Here is a 23,780-nt window from a genome sequence, read left to right as displayed (position 1 = left end):
ACAATTAAATCATCTAAACTAGTAAAAATTTGTTCTAGTTTAATTTGTAATCTTAAATTTCAGCCTTAAGGAATGTAATTGTATTAGATGCACAAAGAAAGAGTTTTCTTACTTATAACAGTGATACCAGCTCAAACACAATTATGAACGATATCTGCAATCTAATTAATTAAAAAAAATTAAATCATTCTAACTTTGGCATTATGCACAGTAATATCACCATGCTACTCTTAGTACTTTTCGAATTGTCTTGTTTTGTATTTCGATAAAGAATTAAGAATAGAAGAGTGTAACTTGTCAAGGTATTTAAAAGTTTTTGTGATGAAGGCTTTTTAGTTATTTTACAATAAGTTTTAACTATTGAGTCATTTAGGTGAGTGTTTTGAACTCTGAGAATGTGTAAGAAATTTGAAATTACGAAAATTCCTTCTCCCCCTATCAACCAAGATCGATCCACCTTACTCTCATGTTCATTGTTCTCTGACTTCTCTCTCTATTTTGTTCACACTTCTTTCCTGCCTTCGATGCTCGCAGTCCATAACTTGCATACTAAAATGTTGCTACCCTTTGCAATTGATGCATCATAGGAAACAATCCTATAGGTTAATCATGTTTGTTCCCAGCATGTTCCGTATGTATTCAAAGCTTGGGAAATTTGAGTATTACACGTTCTGTTTGAGAAAATGGTAGATGGAGAAGTGATTTCTAGGACATCTACGATTTATTAATTTTTATAAGGGTGCATTTGCTCAATGCCGTTTGAGCAAATGTTGAAAGTTAGAACAACAGTGAATGATGTCGACCATTGCTAAGGTAATAATACTATTTGAGAAACCTTTACCTATACAAAGGAGCAATAAAAACAATGAACAGGCCTACGGAAGGAGAAATAAATTATCCAAACAAGGAATGTTGCGAACGAATTCCTCCGTCCTTCAATTCTCTCAAATTCTGAAATGCTCCGTCCAAATTCCAAATTGAAACAGTAAAGCAGTATCAGCATAACAAATTTAGATCCTTTCATTAATAAGTAAAAATATAGCCATCCTAAAAGAAGAAGAAAAAAATACATTTTTTATCAAATAAGGACTGGCTTTGTTTCACTAACTAAAGTAGTTAAAAAAAATATATCTTTATCACCATATCATGTTACTTATAAATATGAAAGGATCCAAATTAAATCATAACAATTGGCAAATCCTGAAATCTTGACCATCTGATTTCCTGGCACCTTTTCGTTTAGCAAATAGCAATGCTTTTTCTTCGTGCTTGCTTTGTTTCTGGTTTCCACATGTATGGGACAAAAGGGAAAAAAACTCTGACCTCGTTATGGATTTGCAGTACTTGTAATTAGTAATTAGAAGAGAACCTGTGATATGTAAAACGATTTTCACGCAAGAACATTAAATATAAACGAGTGTAATTTAAAGCGAACAAAAATTCTCCTTTTCCACCTTCCAATTTGAGACTGCGATTGTACGTATACAAGTATCTGTACAGTAAAAAAATTCAGTGGCACCAACGCCCTCTTAAATGCATTCCTCTACAGCAGCAAGAATAAAGGAATAAAAGAAAAAGGTGTAACACGTATACAAAGAAAACGTATATAAGGTAAAAATGTTGCTATGAGTACAGAGTGCAGAGGTTGTAGCCAGAGATTAGTGAACTAATAGCAAATGCGATAAAAGCAAGGAAGGCCATTGCAATAGAAGCACTGGCCATCTCTGTGAAGTCATCCTTTCCCCAATTTGATTGCCAGTCATCAACCCTCGTGGCTGCAGATGAAGCTGCCGATATCAGAAGGTATGCCAGCACCTGCCCATCAATTTATCAACAAATATACATATTAATGTCATGAAAATTAGTAAAGATTCATTTAAGATACGTTTGAATAAATAACTTAATTAATCACTTATTTAACAAACTCTTAACATATGAAGTTTTATGATCATAAAATTTATTAGAATAAATTAAACAAGCTCATAAAAGCCATAAATATTTTCATAAATACTTTCAAAGCTCTATCATTCTGGCAACGAAATGAACTCAAACGTGGAGGCTAATATATATATATAGAAATTAAAAGCTTTTCACGCAAAGAGGAAAAATTGAACAGAGAGAGTGCTCTATGACTTGCCTGATCCATGAAGAAATCAAAGTGATGACGCGTGTGGTGTTTGATTATCTGTCTCCCCGTGACTAGCTGATAAGCCAAATCACAGGCTTGAAACGCTGCGTATGCGAATGCGATAACATTCACAGACAAACAATACCTGACATATCAAAAAGCTTTACCATCATCATTCATTGTTACAATACACAGAAGAGGACACAAGACCAATTCCGAATTCCAATAAAGTAACCTCCAGCAAAGCAAGCATTAGTTTCAATGAAATTATGATAATTGATAATGCGTTGACCCAAATAACAACCACCCAAGCAACCAAAACATAGAACTTCAAATCAAAATTATGAAATTTGAAAACCGACATATAGTAAGCTGATATCCGAACCCAATAGGAAAATTAAAATATTTTTAAAATTAAAAAAAGAAAACCTGTATTCCTTGTAGCGATCGAAAGAGTCACCGCTCCAACCTTGAGTCTTATCAGCAGCCATAACCGAAAACGAAATCAAACACAACACCACCTCGCTTAGTCGGAACCCTAATGCTACCTTTTTCGCCATCACCACCCTTTTCGGCCAGGCCGGAGTGGGCGCCGGCGCCTCCCTCAATCGCCCCTGCCCGCCGCCTCCCACCACCGTAGCCGGCTGAGTCTCCGGCGTAGCAGCACGGTTAACCGTCATCGTCGGCGGCTCATTCACCGGCGGGTTCCGGTGCTCGGATTCGGGTACGGGGGGTGCGACTTGAGCATATTGCATGGAAGTCTCGAGGATCACGATGGCCCTGGAGTTGTCTCTGTGCTCACCTTCCGGGAAGTTTTCCGGCGAATGAAAGGGGTCGCCGCCATCGGAGAGCGGAGAAGATCGGTATCGGAGAGGGGAGTGAGGCGAGTCAAACTGAGTTGAGGACTCGGAGTTCCTCGATGATGAGCTCTTCATGGAGGGCACTGCGTTGGAAGCTATGGGCGTGAGGTGGCGGAATTTAAAGGAGGAGAAGGAAGAGGAATAAAGAAGAGGAGTGTTTGGGTGGTGAGAAAGTGGAGAGAAAGTGAAAAAGGAAGCGTGGGGACTAGGGATTTTTAGCTTCGTGGGTTTCAGTGTAGGACCATGCCACGTGGATCGATTCTTCCAATAAGGTTCTCTATCTCTCAAGACCCTCACGATCTTGCCACGTGTATTCAAGTACGACCTGTGATGCTCTTTTATTCTTGGAGTGCAGAGAGAAAAAAAGTGTGGGTTCAGTGCGAGATACAAGAAGACCTGAAGACTGAACTCAACTCTGCTCTATTGAAAATTTGAAATTCAGATTTAACTTGTTTGGATTAATTTAAATTTTTAATAATTAATTATATAAAATAGTTTTATATTTAAATGCATTGAGAAAAAATAATTTTAAAAATATTATATTTCAATATATAATTTTTTTAAAGGTAAAATTATAAATAAATAATATATATATAAGTATGTGTAATATATTATTTTGTATTAAAAATAATTAATTACTAAATGTAAATAAAAATATTAAAAAAAATTAATAGCTTTAAATTATAAATTTCAAAGTTTTATTCGTCTAAAATTTTTTTAATAAAAAATTATTGTAAAGATTAAACAATATTTTTTTTAAAATAATCAAACTAAAATAATTCAATCCAAACACATACTTAATTCACGCCTGCACTTACGATTACTTAGCATTTAGAGTTTCTGTTCTAACACTTACCTTTTCTTTTCTTTCTTTTATTTTTCTGATGACTAGTTATAGCTTACTTAAGCTCCACAGAAGGAACTTCACTTTTTTAAAAAAAATAAAAAATAGACATTCGTTTGTCATAAGTAACTGCTAACTTGGTATATGGCCTATATGGTTTAATTTAATTTTTAAAAATTAATCACTTTTTTCAAATTTATTAAGAACGTGTTATAAAAAATAAATAATTACTTTTTAAAATTTAAATTACACAAAACATGTTATTTCACTCGCATATATGCATGCATACACAAGTATGTACATGTAAAATAAGAGTATTAAAAATAACTGATCATGTAAATAAGATTATTCCTACCTCATTGCCATTTGATATATAAGAATTATTGTTTAATTTTTTTAAAAAATTTTATGATTCAGTATTTTTAACTTTTAACTTTTTTTTCTTTTGAAAAAATGCAACCGCTAGCAAAAGCCCTAAAAATGGATAAAAAGTAAAACCTAGAAATAAAAAAAGTCTATGACCACAATGATTATGACATTAGTGTTTCTCATTTAAAAAAGGTTTCAATGCCTCAATAATAGCTTTCTTTTTTAATATTCCTTCAAATTGAAGTTCATGATAACGAGGTTTAACAATTATTAATAATAATAGGGAAATGAGTGACCGCTGTACATTTGCATGAAAAGCAGTTCCTCACTACAAAAAAAAATTGTAAGTAAAATATCACTTTTTACAATATTTTTTGCTTATATTTAATTTAATAAAAAAATTATTTTAATGGTCCATTTGTTTGAATCTATTTCGAAAGTAGTTTTTATAATTATCAATATTAATAAAATTATTTATCTTACCTGCTAAATTTTAATTTGACAAATTAAATAACATCATATTCTAAAAAAATATTGTGTAACTTTTAAAAAGATAACAATTAAAATTTACTTCTCTTTCAAAATTTTAAAGTAATCATTTTCTTTTTTTATTTATCTCAAATCTTTATTAATGTTCATTATCTAATTTTCAATACTAATTCAATTTGTACTTAACATATTAATTTGACATTTAACATATAAACACTTTTGTTAAGTAATACTAATGTTTACCAATAATATGGACTAATGGGATACATTTTTTAGCAACTCAAAATTAAAATATTTTTTCAAATTGTAGATGAAACTAATATTATTATAAAATTAGGAATTAAAATAGTAATTTACTAAAAAGTTGTATATATATTGAGTCTATGATTCTTAGATAACTAAAATTAGACAAGATAGTTAGAAAGATAAATAATTGCAGGAAATCCAAGGGGGTCCAGTTTAAATCCCTACAAGCTTTTACGACAGAGAAAAGTCATTTCTTTCGAGAGTGGGCTATCTTTAGTGTAAAAAAGGCACAAATTCCTTAGAAACTTCAACCAAACGTTAATTGGAACTGTTCCTCCAATGCGTTTTAATGTCATTCATTTAAACAAAACAATATCCAAAGCAAAGCAACTTCCTATGGGATGAAATTCGTCTTACTTCTTACAACACTTTCCCCACTACCAAAAGCACGTATATAGGTTTATACAGGAATCTACTCACAGAGGCCTCAAAAGCATCTCTCTCTCCCAAGCTTATCTTGAGGCACGTTACGAGCTTATGATTCCATAATCATATTCTTTCCTCTTGAAGAGAGTATAGTAAGTACAGAACTTTTACTATTATTTCCTCTCTCTGCAGAGGAAAGAATGTAACACAAATATGCTAGTAAGTCAAGTGGGTATAAGGAAGAACATGCATTCATTATAATTAAAAATAATTGGCATATATAATTACTTGATGTGCTAAATATTTTAATTTTAAAAATTTGATCGATCATAAAACTGCATTTGAAAAAGGATATTACTTAAATTTTGAAAGTGGATGTACACAAGAATCAAAAGGATAGGAAAGAGGATGGAAAAAAGAAGAGAAAATGTTGAACTCATCTCACCGATATATTTCAGAGTAAAGTTTTTTTTTTTTTAACAAAAAAGGTTATTTTTTTCAATAAATTTTTAAAAATAAAATGAATATAATGCATAAGTATAAACTCAATATCTTAATTTTTATTTAATTTAATAAATATTAAAGAACTTTCTTTAACTTAATAAAAAATTTGTCTCTTCTTTTCTTTTAAAATTTCACTACAAATTCTGAAGCACGATCAAGGGGTGTTACAAGCGGCCACAAGTAGGATAAAACTATCTGAAAATATGTTATAGATATCATTAGAAGAAAGAGATTAGAGTGAATCCAGGAACTATTGCTCACTCTGGTGGTATCAACCAGTTGAATAGCACAACAAAACTTGAGAGGGAGAAAAGGAATATGAAGAAACAATTATTTGGGAGAAAAGCCTCTCAAAACCATTCATTACAGAATCAGGAGGGAGAAAAAGACAGCATGCATGAGGTTATAGCGTTACAGAAAACAGTTCTTTGATCAACATCTAAAGAACATAATTGACACAAGGATAAACGATCTCACCACCATAAAAAAAATATCTAAATCCCCTCTTGAACTTGTAATTCGACTGAAGGATGAATACTCACATGGATCAGTTCATTGTCTTGAAAAACATAATAAACTTTGCAAAGGCCCAAGGGGAACATTTTTTAGAGTGATTTTTAGATGAATAAGTATGCAACCAGACTCCAAGATTATACTCCCGGTCCTATCATTTTGAAAACTTAAGTAAATAAAAACAACTAGAATTTTTTTACATGCACTTTTAATCCCCTCTCTATTGCTCCTTTATCTTATCATTTCCCTCAACCTTCTCTTCATGTTCCTGCCACAATTCAAGATTCACTCTTGAACTCGGGTTCGGATGGATGGAGGGTTACTCGTTGAATAAATTTCCTATGATATAAGACGTGCAGAAAAAAAAGCATGCCCTTGAAAGAAAACCCAAATTATCCTAAAAAATTATGTTCCACTATTCATTATATATTGTATTCAGTTTATTTACTCAAGTTTTGCATAAGCACACTCGATTTAATTTTTGTTTTGAAAAGTAAATTACTCATGAATCACAAGATTTTTCTTTCAGATTTGAGAAAAACCCAAAATCAGCCCAAGGCCCACATCTATTTTGAAAAATTACAAGACTTCTTTTTCCCCTTGTGTATTGCTAAGCCAAAACAAACAAGCATCATTTCATTTAATTTTACAATATGAATATTACGTGTATATAATTTGTATGGGAAGCTCTCTTTTTTTTCAAAAAGTCTAAGCGAGGAGACGGTGGCATTACCGACTAAATGTTTAATTTAATATTTGAGATTATTAGGGTCAAATACTTTAATATTTGAGATTTTAAAATGTTTTTAATAATTTTTTATATTTTTCTCTATCAATCAATTTGTTAAAATTTCATGATATATATATATATATATGATAGATTACATAATAAAAATGATATTATATATGGTGTGATATATGTTTTTTTTTATTCATTTTAATTCTTAAAATTTTTAAAATATTTTATTTATCAATTATTCTTTACTTTTCTTTAAAATTGTTAGAAATTACTAATTATAGCAATAGATTATTTAAAGACATAGCGACAAAGGAAAAAAAGAAAATATCTTATTGAGGAAAGAGTTAAAGTTAGAAAAATGAGAATGATATAAAAGCCATAAAAAAATATTTTTTTAATCACAAATTTTTATTTTTTAACATTAGGTTGGTCAAGAAAAGAAGAAAATGAAGCAGATATGGTGATTTTTTGTCAAGTAATTTTTAAAAGTAATAGTATTAAGAAAGAATAAAGAAAAGAAAGATAGATAGATAAAAAGTTTTAAAATTTTTAAAAATATATATAATTATATATATCACTTAATATAATATTTTAATATTCTGCAGCTTATCTATATTTTAATAATGTCCAACTTCAAGATTGAATTGATTGATGGAAAAAAAATGTTTGTAGAAGAAATTTTAAAATTTCATATACTAAAATATTGACGCTAATAATCTTGCGACCAAAATTGAATGTTTAGTTTGTGATTAATTGTTGTGTAGCAAATAGAAATGATTATCTAAAGACAAAATAGAAACCAGGAAGGTCAAACCTTGAGCTGTAACTAACCAACAAATATTCCCTTACCTGAACTTAATATGTATTATTGTTCCAGAGGGATCATCTGAATCTTTCGAGTAGGCTACCAACCAACCCACGTGAACATGATGATAAAAAATTAACGTGGAGATGACTAACCTGGACTTAATTAATATTCATTATAAATTATAATTGGAAAGAAAATTTACTTACTAAATAAATTTAAATATAGGTATTAGTATTTAATAGCAAAATTTATGAGAATAAGTGCGGCCAGAAATATTTTTTTATTTTATTTTTTATTTTTCATCCTGTTAAATTTGAATTCGACCTTGATAGCGTATGTGGTGGGTAAATCTACCATTAGAGATTTTTTACATATACAAAAATTTAAACTCAAGACTTTGCTTAAGTGATATCAAAAGTTTTTGTATTCACAAGAATTTGAACGAAAAACCTTTCTTAAGTGATATCTAACCGTTTGCCACTTGAACTAACCTTCGTTAGTGCAGCTAAAAATTTTACTACTCACCCTGCTTTATTATCACATATATTTAATATATTCATTTTTAAATAAATGTTATACTTATATCTCTTAAAAAAATTAGCTCTACAACTCAAACTTTATTACGACGACTTAATCTTTTGGTGTTAAAATTTAAAAGGTTAACTTCTTCGAACTCATTTTTAAGTTTGTTCACTGAGAAGCATCGTCAGCTGACTGTTTAACATAGTCAATTTTTAATAGAAGTGTAAGCAATGAGTTCAGATATGAATATTTCGTTGGATATCCACAAAGTGCGGAGATAGAGGTATTAAAGTTACTATTTGCACAAATATGAGTTCAAAGTTGAAAAAAAAACGCCTCAAATGAGCCGAATGAAAATACTATCACAGAATAGTTGAAAACTGCACCAACCGTGGTTGTTTATTTCGAGATAGCTTAACTTTGCTTGCATTCCAGCTTTTTTTTAACGCTGAAGTTTGATACAACCTCCCCCACCCTCCGAGGCTCCACAACCAACTAATTTTTTTAGAGCACCAGCTTCACCAAAGTCCACATCATATTCCTCCTTAAAAAAGGTCTACGTTATTTTCATTATGTTTTACCAAAAGGCGAATTCCATTCCCAACACAATTTTAAGGATGTCAGTTTTACGTCAAATAATCACCTCCAAGCTCAAAAGCTAAAATTCCTATAGTCAACTTTTAGGATGGCATGGCGATAAAGAAGCTATCTAATCCCCGCTACAAAATATGTCCCGCATAAAAACTGATGACTGATTCAACGTAAAAGTAAATCCTCAATAAGCACAAGTTTATTCAATAAAAAAAATGTAAAGTCATAACCGAATTTGACGATTGAAATTGTGAAATCAAAGACAAATGCACATTGAAATTATTAAAATCTACTCTAATAATTTTCCAAAAGATAGTTATAATTGAGGACTTCCGGTCTCTAAATTGCACCTCATTTTATCAGATTTAATCCGGAAATGACACCAAACAAAGGTGCATAGCACCATACCAAAAATAAAGATCAAAAAATAATTTCTATTTTGATGTTCATAGCCCTACACCCCTCTGCCAAAATACAGAGTGAAAAAAAATCTTATCCCAAGAAGGAAAAAGGTAAAAGCAGAATTCAACATATAATTAGAATTTTAAACTCTCTTTACAATTTGTTAACATAGAAGACAATTACAAATTTGCAGCTCTAATCTACGTTAGTTAAACAAAAAGGTATACTTAGATCTTCCAAGTCCTACTACCCAAGATGCCACCACCGACAAGAAACTGACCCATTTCTTTATGGATCAATCATGAAAATTTCTTGTTAGAATGGGGCACCATGGCCAGATATGGATATGCACTCTTCACCTTCTCTAGAATGGGTTAGAAATATAACAAGTTCAGAAATAGTGCAATCTAACTTTGCGCAGAGGAAAGACTAACAGGCATGCGTTCGACAGACAAGTCATGGCCTCCATATGATGCATTTTGAGTCAAAATTGGTACAGCACCGTTCTCAGCATTTTCCAGAGCATTATCAGTGTCGCCAACTGGCCCTGAAATTTCAGACCGGACTGGACGGAGAAGACCCTGTAATCTTAACCGGTAACTTTGACTAGATGGTTGGCCTCTCACATATCTGGTTGTTGTCACAACACTGGCAGAAGATCTTTCGGGCTCAGCACGGAGATTGGACAGAGCACTAAGATCAAGGTTTGGAAATACCGAGCAACGGCACCGAGGACATTTCACATTCAGCCTAAGCCACTCATCAATGCATTCAACATGAAAATTATGAGCACAAGGCAGGCCACGGACCTACATTAAAGTAAAATTTGAGACTAATTTTCAGTTGCAAAAATTATGATACACGTTGCATCTCCTCTTTCTTAAGAAGTCACTGCTCCAAAAATCCGTGAGGTTAGACAAGGAGCACATTTTTCAGTAATAAATAACAAGCAGCAGATGATATGACCTACTTGAGACCCTTAATTAGGTAAAAAAGTATACCTCATTCCCTACGTGGAACTCTTCTAAGCAGATGGGGCATTCACTGCAATCAGTGGGAACAGCCTTTAACCTGAACTTTGGGAGTTCCTGAATTAAAGCTTCAACGGCTTCTCTCTGCACCCAACCCAGAAAAGAAAGCCAAGTATCAGCAGTGAAACTGACGATAAATATTCCAAAGTAATTTCAATAGGAGAGATAAATGCATGACATAATAATAAACCAACAAATTGTAAAAAAAAAAATAAGAGACAGTATGACCAATTCATGAAAATTCAAGAAACATAATTCATTAGCTAATGCAAGTGACAATAAAGTTCACTCTGCTTGACAAAGAATAACAAGATTTTCTGCTTCAAATGAGTTCTAATACAAAATCCACAGGTCTAGAAACATTAGCCAAAACTACCTGAGCTGGAGTTAGATAAAGTCCTGGATGATATGCAGCAGCGTCTTGGCCCATGCCCCTTGTTTCTTGACCAGCAGCTTCAAATGCCCAATCAGGCACTCGGATCATATCAACCAGAACCTAACAAAAGGAAAATAGTAATTGTTAACATCTAATAGTAGTAAAGTATGGATAATCAAATAGAAATATACATCCAGCTTGCTAAATGCTAATAATATGATTACAGCTCACACGTCAATCAATCCAGTACATACAAGTGTTTGAAATGAAGAGACTACCATAGACCAATGGTGAAAGAACATGCCAGTACAAGTGGAGTTGTTACTATTTTTAAATGTAACTTTCTGGGAATCCCACAAAAGTAGTAGGATACTTGGTGTTCATTTCAGCTCATGACACCTATTGATACAAGTTTTCTAGGAAGGAAAAAAAAATATAAAAGGTAGGGTGTGGAAGATAATATTACAACCATATGCAAGGCACTGTGTCCTAGTAATGGCGAGAATTAGAACATTGTCATACAAATACAACCACCAGAACAACCAACCAGAAAGCTGACAGTGAAAGAAAGCACAATTCAATATATAAATGCTAAGACTAGGTAACTTCATAAAATGAAAATTTTGACACGGTTCACAAAATCAAAACAAGTCTGAAATTAGAACAAGGCAACATGGACTCAGTACATTTATCAGAAAAGATTGCACCACCTGATGAGCTAGCTTCAATACCATGTCAGATTACGTGTTATTTCAAACTTAACAAGTAATTGAATGCAGCCATGCACTAACTACAAATTCAAGATAAAATTTAATATATTGTAACTCCGTCCCCTTACTCCCTTTCCTTCCAGAGGGGGAAAAACAAGGAAAACCTAGTCCATGTCATTCAGAAAGTTGTTTAGAAATACTCTAATTAGACTTCAAACGGCAGTATCATGCTATCAAACGATGGAGTTTCCCAAAACATGTAACTAACACAGTGACATATGTTGAGTAATGGTGATTGGTAAAGCTTACTCCATATTCGGATACAGGGATACCCTGTTGAGCACGCAATAAGTGTGCTTGTCTTCGTGTCAACCACTGCAAAGAGTTAAACAAACCACAATGAGAACAGCACCAACCTATATAAGAAACAATGAAGGAGAATAGTACTCAGCAGATATTTCCTGCTGATAGGATGTTCAGAAATAATAAAACCATGACAAGCAGAAAAAGAGAGATTTTTAACGCAGAAACAAGTAACAGAGAACTACTAACCTTCCCCAAGGACATGCAAGCAATGCAGAGGAGTCCACAGTAGCTAAAAAGTAACCAGATGAGGAAGCCCCATTTCTGACCCTCTTCAGGCAACTGCAGAAAATTATTTGCAGTGTGCATCAAAAGCATGCTAACAAGAGTACAGTGAAGATTAAATAAGAATAAAACATACACAATTCTTGGCACTGCTGAACCACAGGGTACCAATTATTGTCCAAGCCCAAAGAAATGGATAGAGAAGCAATGCAAGGATTGAAAGGACAACTACTCTTCCACAGAATCGAGCATATCTCTGCTGCCACCCAAAATCTCTAGAAGCATACAAAGGGAGAGGGGAGCATAAAAGAGCAACTAATTAGTAGTGGCCTAGTGGGATTTGACAAGTTAAAACGTCATTTATCTAATTTGTTTGATACAACACAAAAAATTAAAAACCATTTAAGTTTAGTATGATAATAGTATGAGATCAAAAAAGTCAGCCATGAAAGCAAAATGACCATAAATAATCTTGAACTCAAATGCTCAACAGCCAAGAGAAATTAAGTGAAAACAAACCCTAGAAACTCCGGGACTGTTTAGTTTAGGGTGATAGAAAACACCTCATCTACCATGCTCTAATTTCAATTCTATTAATGCATACAACCAATGTAAATCTAAGAAAACAGCCCAAAATTTTTTTAATTAGCAGTCAACAATAACATTAAAAGATTAAGGATGGAAGGCCTTACAAACCCATTCCCGCAGCTAGCCCATTATCAACAAACATTAAGAGCCGGAAAACAAACACAGTAGTGTAGTCAACCTAAACACACCAGTGAAAGAAAGGAAGAGGGATCATTTCTGGGGGGCAACTTCATCACACCGAAAAAGAAAAAAATAGAAATACACAGCGATCTAAAACGAATATTAAAATAAGGAAAGGAAACCCCACCACGATCCATATGTGCAACGGGTGAGTACAAGAATGGTACCGTTTCCAATTAATTGCCACAATAACTCTACAAGTCAAATGGTTAAAGAAACATGCACACACATTCCATAAATAAATAAGGAGTATAGAGCTGAAACAATGACTTATGAGCTTAAAAAATGCTTATATTGGGTAGTAGAATTATCGACTATTTTAAATGTTTAAAATTCAAACATTTTTCACAACAGTGATTCGAATGAAGTTAGAAAAAGGGTCTCAGAACGAAGAAGCAACGAGGCAATTGAAAATGCAGAATGACAGCAAAATTAGGGAAAATCCAGAAGCTGAATTGTTAAAGGATACACGCTGGTGGCGAGCATGGACAAGAAAAACCCATCGTACCTGCAAGGATTGAGTTACATTCAATCAAAATTGGGATTAAACACAAGGTGGTCTTCGAATCAGACCCATACCCTAGAGAGAGAGAGAGAGCGAGAATAAAACGAACCACTTGAAATCGACGCCTTTGATAGCCATGGGATTAGATTCAGGGAAACCCTAGGAGAAAGAAGCGGTGTTATGTCGCAGGATCGTCGTTAAGAAAGAGGAAAATGCATGAATCGGAGAGAGAGAGGGGAATCGGAGTGAAATGTTTCATAAGAAAATAGAATTACGAAAAAGGAAAAAAAGGTAGAGTGAAGTGAAGGAACAAGGACGAAGTAGGATTAGAAAAAGAACACAGTAACGCTAAGCAAATGTGGGTGTGAGGTGTGAGGTGTGAGGTGTGAGAGGATGAACTAACAAAACACAACCCATGCACCGCACCGCCAACAACATTGACTTCTGTGCTAGTTGCTTGTGTGTGCGCGTGTAGCCCACTCGCATATACTTACAGCACATTGCGTAAAAAGTGTCACTGACACTCGCAGACCTTTGTTTTAATTTTACTATCAACTGCGTTCTATGTGCCTTCCTGCTCTCACTCTTGTATTGTAACTCCTTCCTTTTTCTTTTTATTATCCCTTTCTGTTTATCTCTGTGCCATAACACATTATTATATAAATCTTTCTTTTCCAAGTCAATTTTACTTTAATCACTTAATTTATATTTTTTTAGCTACTTTCTCTTTCCTCGCACTTATCCTATGCCTGTTTCTGTGAAAAACAGAAGCAACTAATACAAGACACTAGCGAAGCACCGCACTTGGATAAAAGAAAATTAAAAGAATACAATTTATTTATTGTGTTTAATACTTGTAAATTTAAGTTTAAATAAGTTACTTTTATAAAATTTATTTATTTTAACGTAGGTTTACGGTGTTGTAATTATACTCTGAAATTTTAGAAGTATATATGAATGTATAATAAATTTTAATTGTATTTTTAAATTTAATATACAAAAATATAATTTATCGCATGTATTCATATGTCCAGAATTAATTCTGATTTAGACTGATTAAATGTTTTACGACGATGATTAAAATATATCTGTTTCTGTTTAACTTATTTACAAAGATTTAAACGTATTTTTAAATATACATTGTATTTAATGAAAAAAATAGTATTTACCGTGTGCTCATTCGTCCTTGACTGATTGTGAATATGCAGCGAAGATGCTAGAGAAGATAAAAATGTAATTATAATTATTTATTAAAAATAATTATTAAAATTAAATAATTTTATAGTTTATCATTTGTTGACAGAAATTTTTACAATCTCATATATTGACTTTTTAATTTCTCTAAAATAGAAAAATGTACTTTAAAAGATAAAATATAATTATAACCGGTCATTATAAAATTAAAAGTAAATAGTTAAAAATATAATAGAATAATAAATTATAAAATTATTATAATAAAATGATGTCTGTTATCAATAAAATAATGATTTGCTGTGACTTTATGACAACAAACAAGGAGTTAAAAAAGATAATTAAGTAAGGCATGGGAGACACAGAGGATATGATGGAAGAAATTAGATCCCTTTGCAGCACTCACTTTGTTATACACATAGCCTCTCCTATGATACCTTCGTTGCTTTCGTTGTAACAAAAGCAGAGAAAATAGCTGTACGTGTGAGAGACGTATTAGATTAAATGACATATTCAATAACTTTTTAGTATAACTAATTTCTGTTTATGAAATTGTTAAATTTTTTAAATATATTAATTGTACAAAATTTTATATAATTTTAATTTATTTAAAAATAATATATGTCATTAGAAATATAAAGTTATATTTATTATTGAATTGTGTAACTAAAAATATTTAATACGCATTTATTTACTGAATTTAAAGAAGAATCTCCTACTTTATTATTTTGTTATATTATTTTATTTCATATAATACATATTATTTAAAATATAACTACGTAGTTATTGTTAGATGGTATGTTTACGAATGTTTAAATTATAAAAATAGAATATTTAATTATTAATGTAATATTATAAAACTTAACGTTTGAATTAATAACATTTTCGTTTGATAAAAGAAAGTTATTGACTAAATTTTAATTTAAAATTTTAAGAGTTATAAACTTGGCAACGTATGAATAATTAATATTAATAAATAATTAATAATCGTACAACTATTTTTATATATAATAATAATAATAATAATAACTTATATTTATTTTTATTTTTATTAATTAATTAAATATTTTTATTTAAATCATTCTCAATGTCTGTTTGTATATATCTTGAGTTGTTTAAGTGAGAATAATATGTTATTATTAGAATGATAATAATAAATATAAATATTATTCTCTATATGTCTTGAAATTAAACCCTAATTGAGAATAATAGATTATTAGATTTTGTTCTAATATTTTTTTTTGTTAATTTGTTTTAAATTTTATAAATTAAAATTACTTTTTAATTTTTATTGTTATTTTATATAAATTTTTAAATTTTCAGTGAATACCTATTTATAAAAATATTATTTTATATAAAATTTCAAAATTTGTATATATATATATTATACTTATAAATTTTTTGTATTATCCTGTTTACATTTCTAATTTCTCATGAATATTAATGTTTTTGTTTATAAAATTTATAATCCTTAATCTATTATTTATAGTAAAGTCTTCGTCTTTGTTTTAAAGTTGATTTTTAGAAGACAATTAAAAAAATGAAAATACTTATTTAATCATAGCCATTGTTTAAAAAATTTTAGATTGGAAGGGATTTTATAAACTCTCTAAAATTTTCTTAACTTTAAATTTTAAAGTTTTTTTAATATTAAAGATTTTTTTATTCACTTCCATTCATCTTTCCTTCTCCTCTATTTTTTTCATACAAATTTTTTTTCTCTTTCCAAACTCTTAAACAAAGTTTTATTCAAAATTTTTAGAAATTACAAACTTTTAATTTCATGAAAAAAAATATTTTATTTGTTAGAAATTACAAAATTTACCTTTTTCATTTATTTTTTCTATTCACATGATTTGTATTATTATTAAATACTATACATTATTGTAATTTTTTAAATTAATTATAATAGATTTATTTTCAACATTAAGGTATCTTTTACATTTCTCTATATGAGTATATTTTTTAACCTTTACATCTTTTTAACATGATATATGTGTAATTTATATTTATTTTAGATATACATCATAATTGTTTTATTTTCATTAATGTATTATATTTGATTGATTTTATAATAATATAAATTATCAATTTTTACATCTTATGTTTCATATTTATAAAAATGTAATTATTAAATTATATATATTTATTTTAAAATAAAATATAGACACATTGTATGAGATATTAAACTAGTTAAAATTTATTTAAATTTTTAAAATTAAATATTTAATAAATATAGACAGAATTAACAGTGCTAAATTTAAAATTTAGGAAGATAGTATATTTAATAGCTTTTCGTAAGAAAAAAATTATCAATATAACAGCAAATATAAAATTTTCACCAATGAAATTCTACATTATCATTTTTCTTTTGTCTTATTCAATGTAATTTTAATTAGTACTTTGTTTTACCAATTCTTTTGAAAATTTCAATTCCTGACGGCACATTAAATTGATCAGAAATTCAGAATACTAGTTCCTCGCTAGTTTTTCCGGTCTAAACTAGTTGTCATAATTACCATGATAACGTTACCAACCACAATAACATGGCCAACCATGGCCTAATCTCTGTCGAAGGACCAAGTTCCACGGATGTTTAAAAGATTCGTTGGAATTTATAATTTTATATTATTTTAATTTTGATAAGTATTTTTTCTATTCACATCTGATTTAATCAAGACTTATAATAAATAAGATACGACTATCAGCTCAATTTATTATTTTAATATTTTAATTTTAACAGTACATATAATTCACTCACCTGAGTTAAGATATTGTAAAATATAAGTTGAATTTGTTTTTAAAGTACACTAAATTTAACTTTCAGGCAGATTAGTAAGATAGAAAGCTCATCAATACGACTAATACTGTTAACTTCAAATCATGAAGGGGTCGCAATCAAGTACTGTCATGATCAGCCATAAGGTTCCCATTGTATAAACAAGAAAACTTACCATCAAAATCAGATTTTGACCGCAAACATTTCAGAATCAGAGTTTGAGGTGTAATATGGTCCACAAGGAAGAATGAAAATATTATAAAGAAAAAAAATCATAGAGAAAGAAAACCGCTCCGTGTTTTTGGGACTTCAATGCTAAAGGGTGCAAACTTTTGCCCTTTTTTTGTTGCAGTCTTTGCTACAAACATGAAGGAATAATGCTCTATTTGGTAAGAAAATAAACATGTTAAATTATTATTATTATGAATTGACATAATCAATTATTTATAATTTATAATATCAATTATTATTATTATTATATTATTATTATTATTTAATTATATTTTATTTATTGACCAATTGATAAATAATATTACTTTGGATTATTTTTTTAATAAACTATGATAGGTCAGGTGTTGAGAACAAGGTATGTTCGTAAAAAATATTTGCTCTAAAAGAGTGTTTTATTCAAAGGAAACGTGAGACTTATATAAGTCTTTACACACAAAAACTAAACTGCAGCATAATGCATAATAATTATAAATATACAATAAAAAATGGCACTAATGTAGGAGAAAAATCATGCAACTGAATAAAGACTAGTTCTCCCTATAAAATAGGAGATTTATTTAAAACATTAAAAACTTTAAAACAAACTAACTAACATTCTCTCCCTTAAGCTATATGCAGTGCTGCATTTTAGCTTACTTCATTGATTTCCACAACTTCAAGCATGCGATGAAATCTTTCAAACTGCTCAAGCTTCAATGCTTTGGTCATTATGTTAGCTAATTGTTTTCTTCAGAGCAACAATAATTGAGACAAACAACTTGATCTTTAACTAAATCTCTAAGAAAATGAAATCTTATACAATATGCTTACTCCTTCCATGGAAGACAGGATTCTTGGACAACTGAATAGTAGAACTATTGTCACATAGGATTTATGTTGCAACGTTTTCTTTTGATCCGAGTTGTTCCAAAATTTTGCGAAGCCAAATGCACTGACATGCGCAGAATGCTGCAGCAATGTACTCTGCCTCAGTTGTAGATAAGCTCACCACGAGTTGTTTCTTTGAGGCCTATGAGACAGCTCCAGTGCCTATTAAGAAAACTGAACTGGAAGTGCTTCTTCTATCATCTAAGTCTCCTGCATAATTGCTGTCACTGTAGGCTGTAAGACCAGCCTTTCTTCCCTGTCGGTAGAAGATACCATACTCAATAGTGCCTTTGAGATATCTTAAGATTCTTTTTGCTGCAGCCCAATGTGATTCTTTTGGATTTGCCATATATCTACTGATTAGGCTTACCCTATACATTAAGTTTGGCCGAGTAACTGTGAGATACATGAGACTACCAATTGTCTGTTTAAACTCTGTAGCATTTGTTGAAGCCCCTTCCTCATCTCTAGATAGTGTTGTTCCTGGTACAATGGGATTCTGCACTGAATTGCTTTCTGTCATATTGAACTGAGCCAATATCTCCCGAGCATATCGTCTTTGACAGATAAAAATCCCTGCATTGCTTTGTACAACTTCTATTCCAAGAAAGTATCTCATTTTGCCAAGATCAGTCATATCAAATTCCATCTTCATTGAGCTTTTAAATTCTTCACACATGTGTTTACTGTTTCCAGCAAAGAGCAAGTCATCAACATAAAGATTGACTATTAAAATATTACCCTAAATTTTTTTGGTGAACAAGGTGTGTTACTGGAACATCAGTTAAACCGTTCTTTGACAAAATAAGCTTCAATTTTGTTGTACCAAGCTCGTGGGGCCTGCTTGAGCCCATCTAGAGCTTTCTGAAGTTGGTAAACTTGAGTCTCTCTGCCTTTCTGGACGAAACCTTCCGACTATTGAACATATACCTCTTCTTGAAGATCACCATGTAAGAATGCACTCTTTACATCAAGCTGAAATACATCCCATGCACTCTGAGCAGCTAACGCTAACAGCAATCTCACTGTATCAAGTCTAGCAACTAGTGCAAACACCTCGGTATAGTCTATTCCATATCTTTGAGCATAACCTTTGGCCACCAATCTGGCTTTATACTTCTCTACATGACCATTTTCATTGAATTTGGTCTTGAAAACCCATTTAATGCCAATAGGCGTAACCTCTGCTGGTGGATCTACAAGCTGCCATGTATTATTTTTCTCAATGGCCTCCATTTCAACCTTCATAGCTTCTCTCCACTGTTGACTTGTACATGCCTCTTCAAAGGTGTGGGGATCTGCAGATTCGGTCAACATCATTGCTAGCAATTCGTCATCCTCTTCCACTAACAGATTTGTTTCATAGTCAGTCATCCACGTAGGTGGTCTTCGGATCCTAGTTGCCCTCCTTGCAACTGGAGATTCAATTTGTTCAGAGATTGATTCTGATATGCTTTGATCTGCATCATTGTTGAATGTTACTTCCTGTGATGCATGCTCACATTCAGAATTATCATCTTCTCTAATCACTTTGTCTTCCCAATCAAGAACATCAATCTTATTTCTCTCAGAGTCATCTTGTCAATTCCAACTTTTCTCTTCTTCAAATACAACATCCCTACTGACTATAACCTTTTTTGTAACGGGATTAAACAATTTGTAGGCCTTAGATTCATCACTTACCTCCAAGAAAACACACTTCTGACTTTAATCCTCCAGCTTTCTTCTATTTTGATTTGGAATGTGAGCATGTGCAATACATCCAAACATTCGAAAGTAATCAACACATGGTTTTGATCCACTCCATATGTCTTCCAGTGTTTGATGATCTATAGCAGATGTAGGGCTTCTGTTTTGAACATGCACACACCACCGTACTACCTCAGACCAAAAAGGTTTGGGGAACCTATTTTTCATGTAAAACAGCACGCACCGCATTCATAATGGTGCGATTTTTCCGTTCAGCAACTCCATTTTGCTGTGGAGTGTAGGTAGCTGTCAATTGCCTGGATATATCTTGTTGAGTGCAGAAATCAACGAATTTCTTAAAGGTGAACTCTCCACCTCTATCAGTTCTAAGGCAAGTGATGAAGGCACCAGCTTCCTTCTCAACACAGATTTTGAAGCTTTTGAAAACAGTAAGTGCTTCAAATTTCTTATGTAAGAATAAACCCAAGCTTTCCATGAATAGTCATCAATAAAGCTTAGAATGTACCTTTTGTTACTATGAGAGGACAGTGAGATGGGACCACAAATGTCAGCATGAATCAGCTGAATTTTTGTGGAGGCTCGCCACGTTCTATGCTTTGGTAAGGTATCTCTGTGCTATTTACCTACCAGACATGTAGTGCAGATTTCTTTGGGTGGTTTCAAAGGTGGTAGTCCAATCACCATCTACTTACTTGCAAGTGTACCAAGACCTTTGAAGTTAAGATGTCCAAATCGTCGATGCCATAAGTGCATTTTCGTTTCTGAAATTTCTTTAGTTTGAAGGCAGCGGGAATGTAATGAAGCCGATAGATAGAACATTCGGTTTCCCTTCATATTGATCTGCAAAATGAGGCATCGCTCTGGATGAAAAACTTTGCACATGCCGTTTTGAATTAGAATAGAAAAACCCTTCTCTTGTAGTTGTCCTAAGCTCAAGAGATTAGTCTTAAGTTTAGGCACATAATAGATATCTGATATAACATGAGGGGTACCATTAATCTCAACTCAAACACTCCCTTTTATAGTGACAGCCAAAGTTAAATCATTGCCAAGTTTGACCATTCGATTAATTCCTTCTTTTTGTATTTCTGTGAACCACAGCTTATTTCCGGTCATGTGATTGCTGCAACCGGAGTCTAGGAACCAATCCTCCTTCTGTACAGTTTGTGTTTCCTCATATGCAACTAGCAAAAATCCTTCCTCTGCCTCTGCTGCTTCTTCAAATGATGCATAATGAGCCTTTTTCTCCAACTCAGGACACTCATATTGATAATGACCTAACTTGTGATAGTGAAAGCACTCAATGAGTGCTTTATTCAACGTGTGTCGTCCACATCCACGACCACTTCTGCCGCGGCCTCGACCAGCTGCTGATCTATCATCATGAACGATTTTCAGCACCTGCTCATTGGGTTGACAGTCTTGCATCCTTTGTTCATAAATAAGTAGGCTGCCATGAAGTTTATCAAGGTTAAGGATACTCAAATCATTGGATTCCTCAATTGAACACACAACGTAGTTAAACTTTGGAGTTAATGATCTGAGAATTTTGCTAACCACCATGCTTGTGTTTATCACTTCACCATTGGATTTCATCTTATTAACAATGCTGAGCGTACGTCCTAGATAGGTGTCCACTTTCTCACCCTCTTTCATTCCCAGTAACTCAAATTCACGACTCAATGCTTGAAGCTGAGCGCGCTTGACTCTTGTGGATCTCTGATATTTTTGTTGCATGGACTGCCATATGGCCTGTGACGTGCTCTTGTCCAATATAGTTTCAAGAATTTCCCTATCAATAGCTTGAAACAAGTAGTTCTTCACCTTCAGATATTTAAGGTTGGCCTCGGACACACTCTTCCACTATGCTTCCGTCGTCGTGTTTCCAAGATTTGGAATCCCCTCCTCTACAAGCGGCCATAATTCTTTGCTTCGTAGAAAGTTTTCCATGGTCATGGCCCAGAAATCATAGTGGCCATCAAACCTTGGGATGACTAGTTGCACAAACTTTTCAGACATCCTTTGTACTCACTCTTCTCTATACTCACTCTGAACTTTGCACACTCTCTCACACTGTTTTCACTCGTGCACACTCTATATTAGGCCCCTTATGGAGCTTTGATACCAATTGTTGAGAACAAGGTATGTTCGTAAAAAATATTTGCTCTAAGAGAGTGTTTTATTCAAAGGAAACGTGAGGCTTATATAAGCCTTTACACACAAAAACTGAACTGCAACATAATGCATGACAGTTACAGATATACAATGAAAAATGGCACTAATATAGGAGAAAAATCCTGCAACTGAATAAAGACTGGTTCTCCCTATAAAATAGGAGATTTATTTAAAACATTAAAAACTTTAAAACTAACTAACTAACATCGGGTTATTTAATAAGCCCATTGAGAGGTATCTGGTCTCATCTAGGAAGTTGGTTATATGTTATCCCATCAAGCACTAACCCATACGCATGATCATTCTTTGTAACTTCTGATAACTTCCCAGACAGAGAGCAAAACACTCTCAATTTCTTGCGGTTATCCTCTCATCTTTTCTTATACCAGAGATACATCAAATTTGAGATGGATGAAGGATTAGTTCCGGGTATGTAATCTGAAATCAAAAACTAATTTAATGCATGCTATAGTTTGTATCTTAAATTGCTCATTGTTTAAAATTTCAACAATTGGTATCAGAGCTGGGTTAAGATATGAATTATAGTTGCTTTTATGTATTCTGTAATTTGCTTAAAACCCTAACCAAAAATTTCCCGTAGTTTCTTGATAACAGACTGGTATGAAAATTTGATTTTAAACGCAATCGTAATCCCTCTAAAATAAAAGATATAAAATTTTCTTATAAAAGGTCACACATATTTTGAGTTTTAGACGACGTGCCATATTTTGATTACGCCTTTAACAATGCCACTGTGTTTGATTTCGTAAGTTTTAAATGTCGAGTCAGCGCATAAAGATACTGCTTCTACATGAAAGGATTAAGGCTTTTCAAAATTGAAAACAATAATGAATCTTATTGAAAACCGCATCACTAACCTTTATTCATGAATAATAGAAACCTGCACCACTACTTCGGTAAAATTAAAAACTAACCTCCACTCTCGGAATTCAGAAAATTGAAAACTGCACCAACGTGCTTGATTATGTGCTTAATTTTTCTAATCTTATAAAACATAGTATTCACGTGTCTTATAAAATTTTATATAGTATTAACCAAATGATAAATAATTTAAAAGGGTATAATCCCTTTATAAATATCAATTCCAAATTTTATTAGTTTGACATTTTCCAGATTTTAAAATGCTGCAAATATTTATTATTAATATCAAAATTTAAATTGATTAAATTATGTCGTATTCTTAGTATTTCAGTCTGAAATTTTGTGCATGATATTCATCCTATATCTGACATTATTATGTTATGTAATCTCTTTGTCGGCATGTTGCACAAGAAATTTAATTTGTTAGATCCTTATAAGTATTGAAGCATGCCTACTGATATTAATTAATATACACTTTTACGGCATCACAAAATTTTCATGATATTTGGGCATGATAATTATTGTC

At 31.9% G+C, this 23,780-nt stretch overlaps 4 protein-coding genes across 5 annotated transcripts; all 4 read right to left on the bottom strand.

Annotated features, from left to right (window-relative positions):
- Window positions 1-1,329: 1,329 nt before the first annotated feature.
- LOC113847814 (CASP-like protein 4A3) lies at window positions 1,330-3,156 on the bottom strand. The gene is made up of 3 exons (XM_027477104.1): window positions 2,558-3,156; window positions 2,138-2,273; window positions 1,330-1,815 (listed from the first exon to the last, which is right to left on the bottom strand). Exons 1-3 carry the CDS (start codon window positions 3,061-3,063, stop codon window positions 1,624-1,626), a joined length of 834 nt encoding a protein of 277 aa, XP_027332905.1. The 5' UTR covers window positions 3,064-3,156; the 3' UTR covers window positions 1,330-1,623.
- Window positions 3,157-9,550: 6,394 nt separating this feature from the next.
- Window positions 9,551-19,437, bottom strand: LOC113846356 (E3 ubiquitin-protein ligase SIS3). Of its 2 annotated transcripts, XM_027474508.1 has the most exons (10): window positions 13,529-13,789; window positions 13,384-13,422; window positions 13,042-13,108; window positions 12,839-12,912; window positions 12,283-12,421; window positions 12,111-12,203; window positions 11,868-11,933; window positions 10,849-10,968; window positions 10,443-10,556; window positions 9,551-10,250 (listed from the first exon to the last, which is right to left on the bottom strand). In XM_027474508.1, exons 1-10 carry the CDS (start codon window positions 13,555-13,557, stop codon window positions 9,849-9,851), a joined length of 1,143 nt encoding a protein of 380 aa, XP_027330309.1. In that variant the 5' UTR covers window positions 13,558-13,789; the 3' UTR covers window positions 9,551-9,848. The 2 variants fall into 2 exon arrangements, with proteins under 2 accessions (XP_027330309.1, XP_027330310.1); XM_027474509.1 differs by lacking the exons at window positions 13,384-13,422; window positions 13,529-13,789 and adding an exon at window positions 19,418-19,437 and having other exon boundaries at window positions 9,637-10,250.
- Window positions 19,438-19,457: 20 nt separating this feature from the next.
- On the bottom strand, window positions 19,458-20,672 carry LOC113874831. The gene is made up of 3 exons (XM_027513045.1): window positions 20,421-20,672; window positions 19,579-19,972; window positions 19,458-19,462 (listed from the first exon to the last, which is right to left on the bottom strand). The coding sequence occupies exons 1-3, from the start codon at window positions 20,670-20,672 to the stop codon at window positions 19,458-19,460; spliced, it is 651 nt and encodes a 216-aa protein (XP_027368846.1).
- A 530-nt stretch (window positions 20,673-21,202) lies between these two features.
- On the bottom strand, window positions 21,203-22,216 carry LOC113874830. Its single transcript, XM_027513044.1, has 2 exons — window positions 22,109-22,216; window positions 21,203-22,021 (listed from the first exon to the last, which is right to left on the bottom strand). Exons 1-2 carry the CDS (start codon window positions 22,214-22,216, stop codon window positions 21,203-21,205), a joined length of 927 nt encoding a protein of 308 aa, XP_027368845.1.
- Between the last annotated feature and the right edge of the window lie 1,564 nt (window positions 22,217-23,780).

This window comes from Abrus precatorius, unplaced genomic scaffold, assembly GCF_003935025.1.
Source record: "Abrus precatorius isolate BTA unplaced genomic scaffold, Abrus_2018 Scaffold8, whole genome shotgun sequence".
Lineage (NCBI taxonomy): Eukaryota > Viridiplantae > Streptophyta > Magnoliopsida > Fabales > Fabaceae > Abrus > Abrus precatorius.
Note: the sequence above shows the minus strand (reverse complement) of the source record. Positions and strands in the feature narration are given on the sequence as shown.

What these genes read in the sequence shown, in the direction of transcription:
- LOC113874831 (XM_027513045.1), bottom strand. Translation starts at nt 20,672, where the DNA reads ATGGAAAGCTTGGGTTTATTCTTACATAAGAAATTTGAAGCACTTACT. An exon ending in ATCGCACCATTATGAATGCG is followed by an intron (nt 19,973 to 20,420) that starts GTGCGTGCTGTT and finishes CATGCATCACAG; the next exon opens with GAAGTAACATTCAACAATGA.
- LOC113846356 (XM_027474508.1), bottom strand. Translation starts at nt 13,557, where the DNA reads ATGGCTATCAAAGGCGTCGATTTCAAGTG. An exon ending in CGTTGCACATATGGATCGTG is followed by an intron (nt 12,913 to 13,041) that starts GTGGGGTTTCCT and finishes TGGTGTGTTTAG; the next exon opens with GTTGACTACACTACTGTGTT. An exon ending in CTAGCTGCGGGAATGGGTTT is followed by an intron (nt 12,422 to 12,838) that starts GTAAGGCCTTCC and finishes GTATGCTTCTAG; the next exon opens with AGATTTTGGGTGGCAGCAGA.
- LOC113847814 (XM_027477104.1), bottom strand. Translation starts at nt 3,063, where the DNA reads ATGAAGAGCTCATCATCGAGGAACTCCGAGTCCTCAACTCAGTTTGAC. An exon ending in GATCGCTACAAGGAATACAG is followed by an intron (nt 2,274 to 2,557) that starts GTTTTCTTTTTT and finishes TTGATATGTCAG; the next exon opens with GTATTGTTTGTCTGTGAATG. An exon ending in TTGATTTCTTCATGGATCAG is followed by an intron (nt 1,816 to 2,137) that starts GCAAGTCATAGA and finishes ATTGATGGGCAG; the next exon opens with GTGCTGGCATACCTTCTGAT.
- LOC113874830 (XM_027513044.1), bottom strand. Translation starts at nt 22,216, where the DNA reads ATGTCTGAAAAGTTTGTGCAACTAGTCATCCCAAGGTTTGATGGCCAC. An exon ending in GCAAAGAATTATGGCCGCTT is followed by an intron (nt 22,022 to 22,108) that starts GTAGAGGAGGGG and finishes AAATATCTGAAG; the next exon opens with GTGAAGAACTACTTGTTTCA.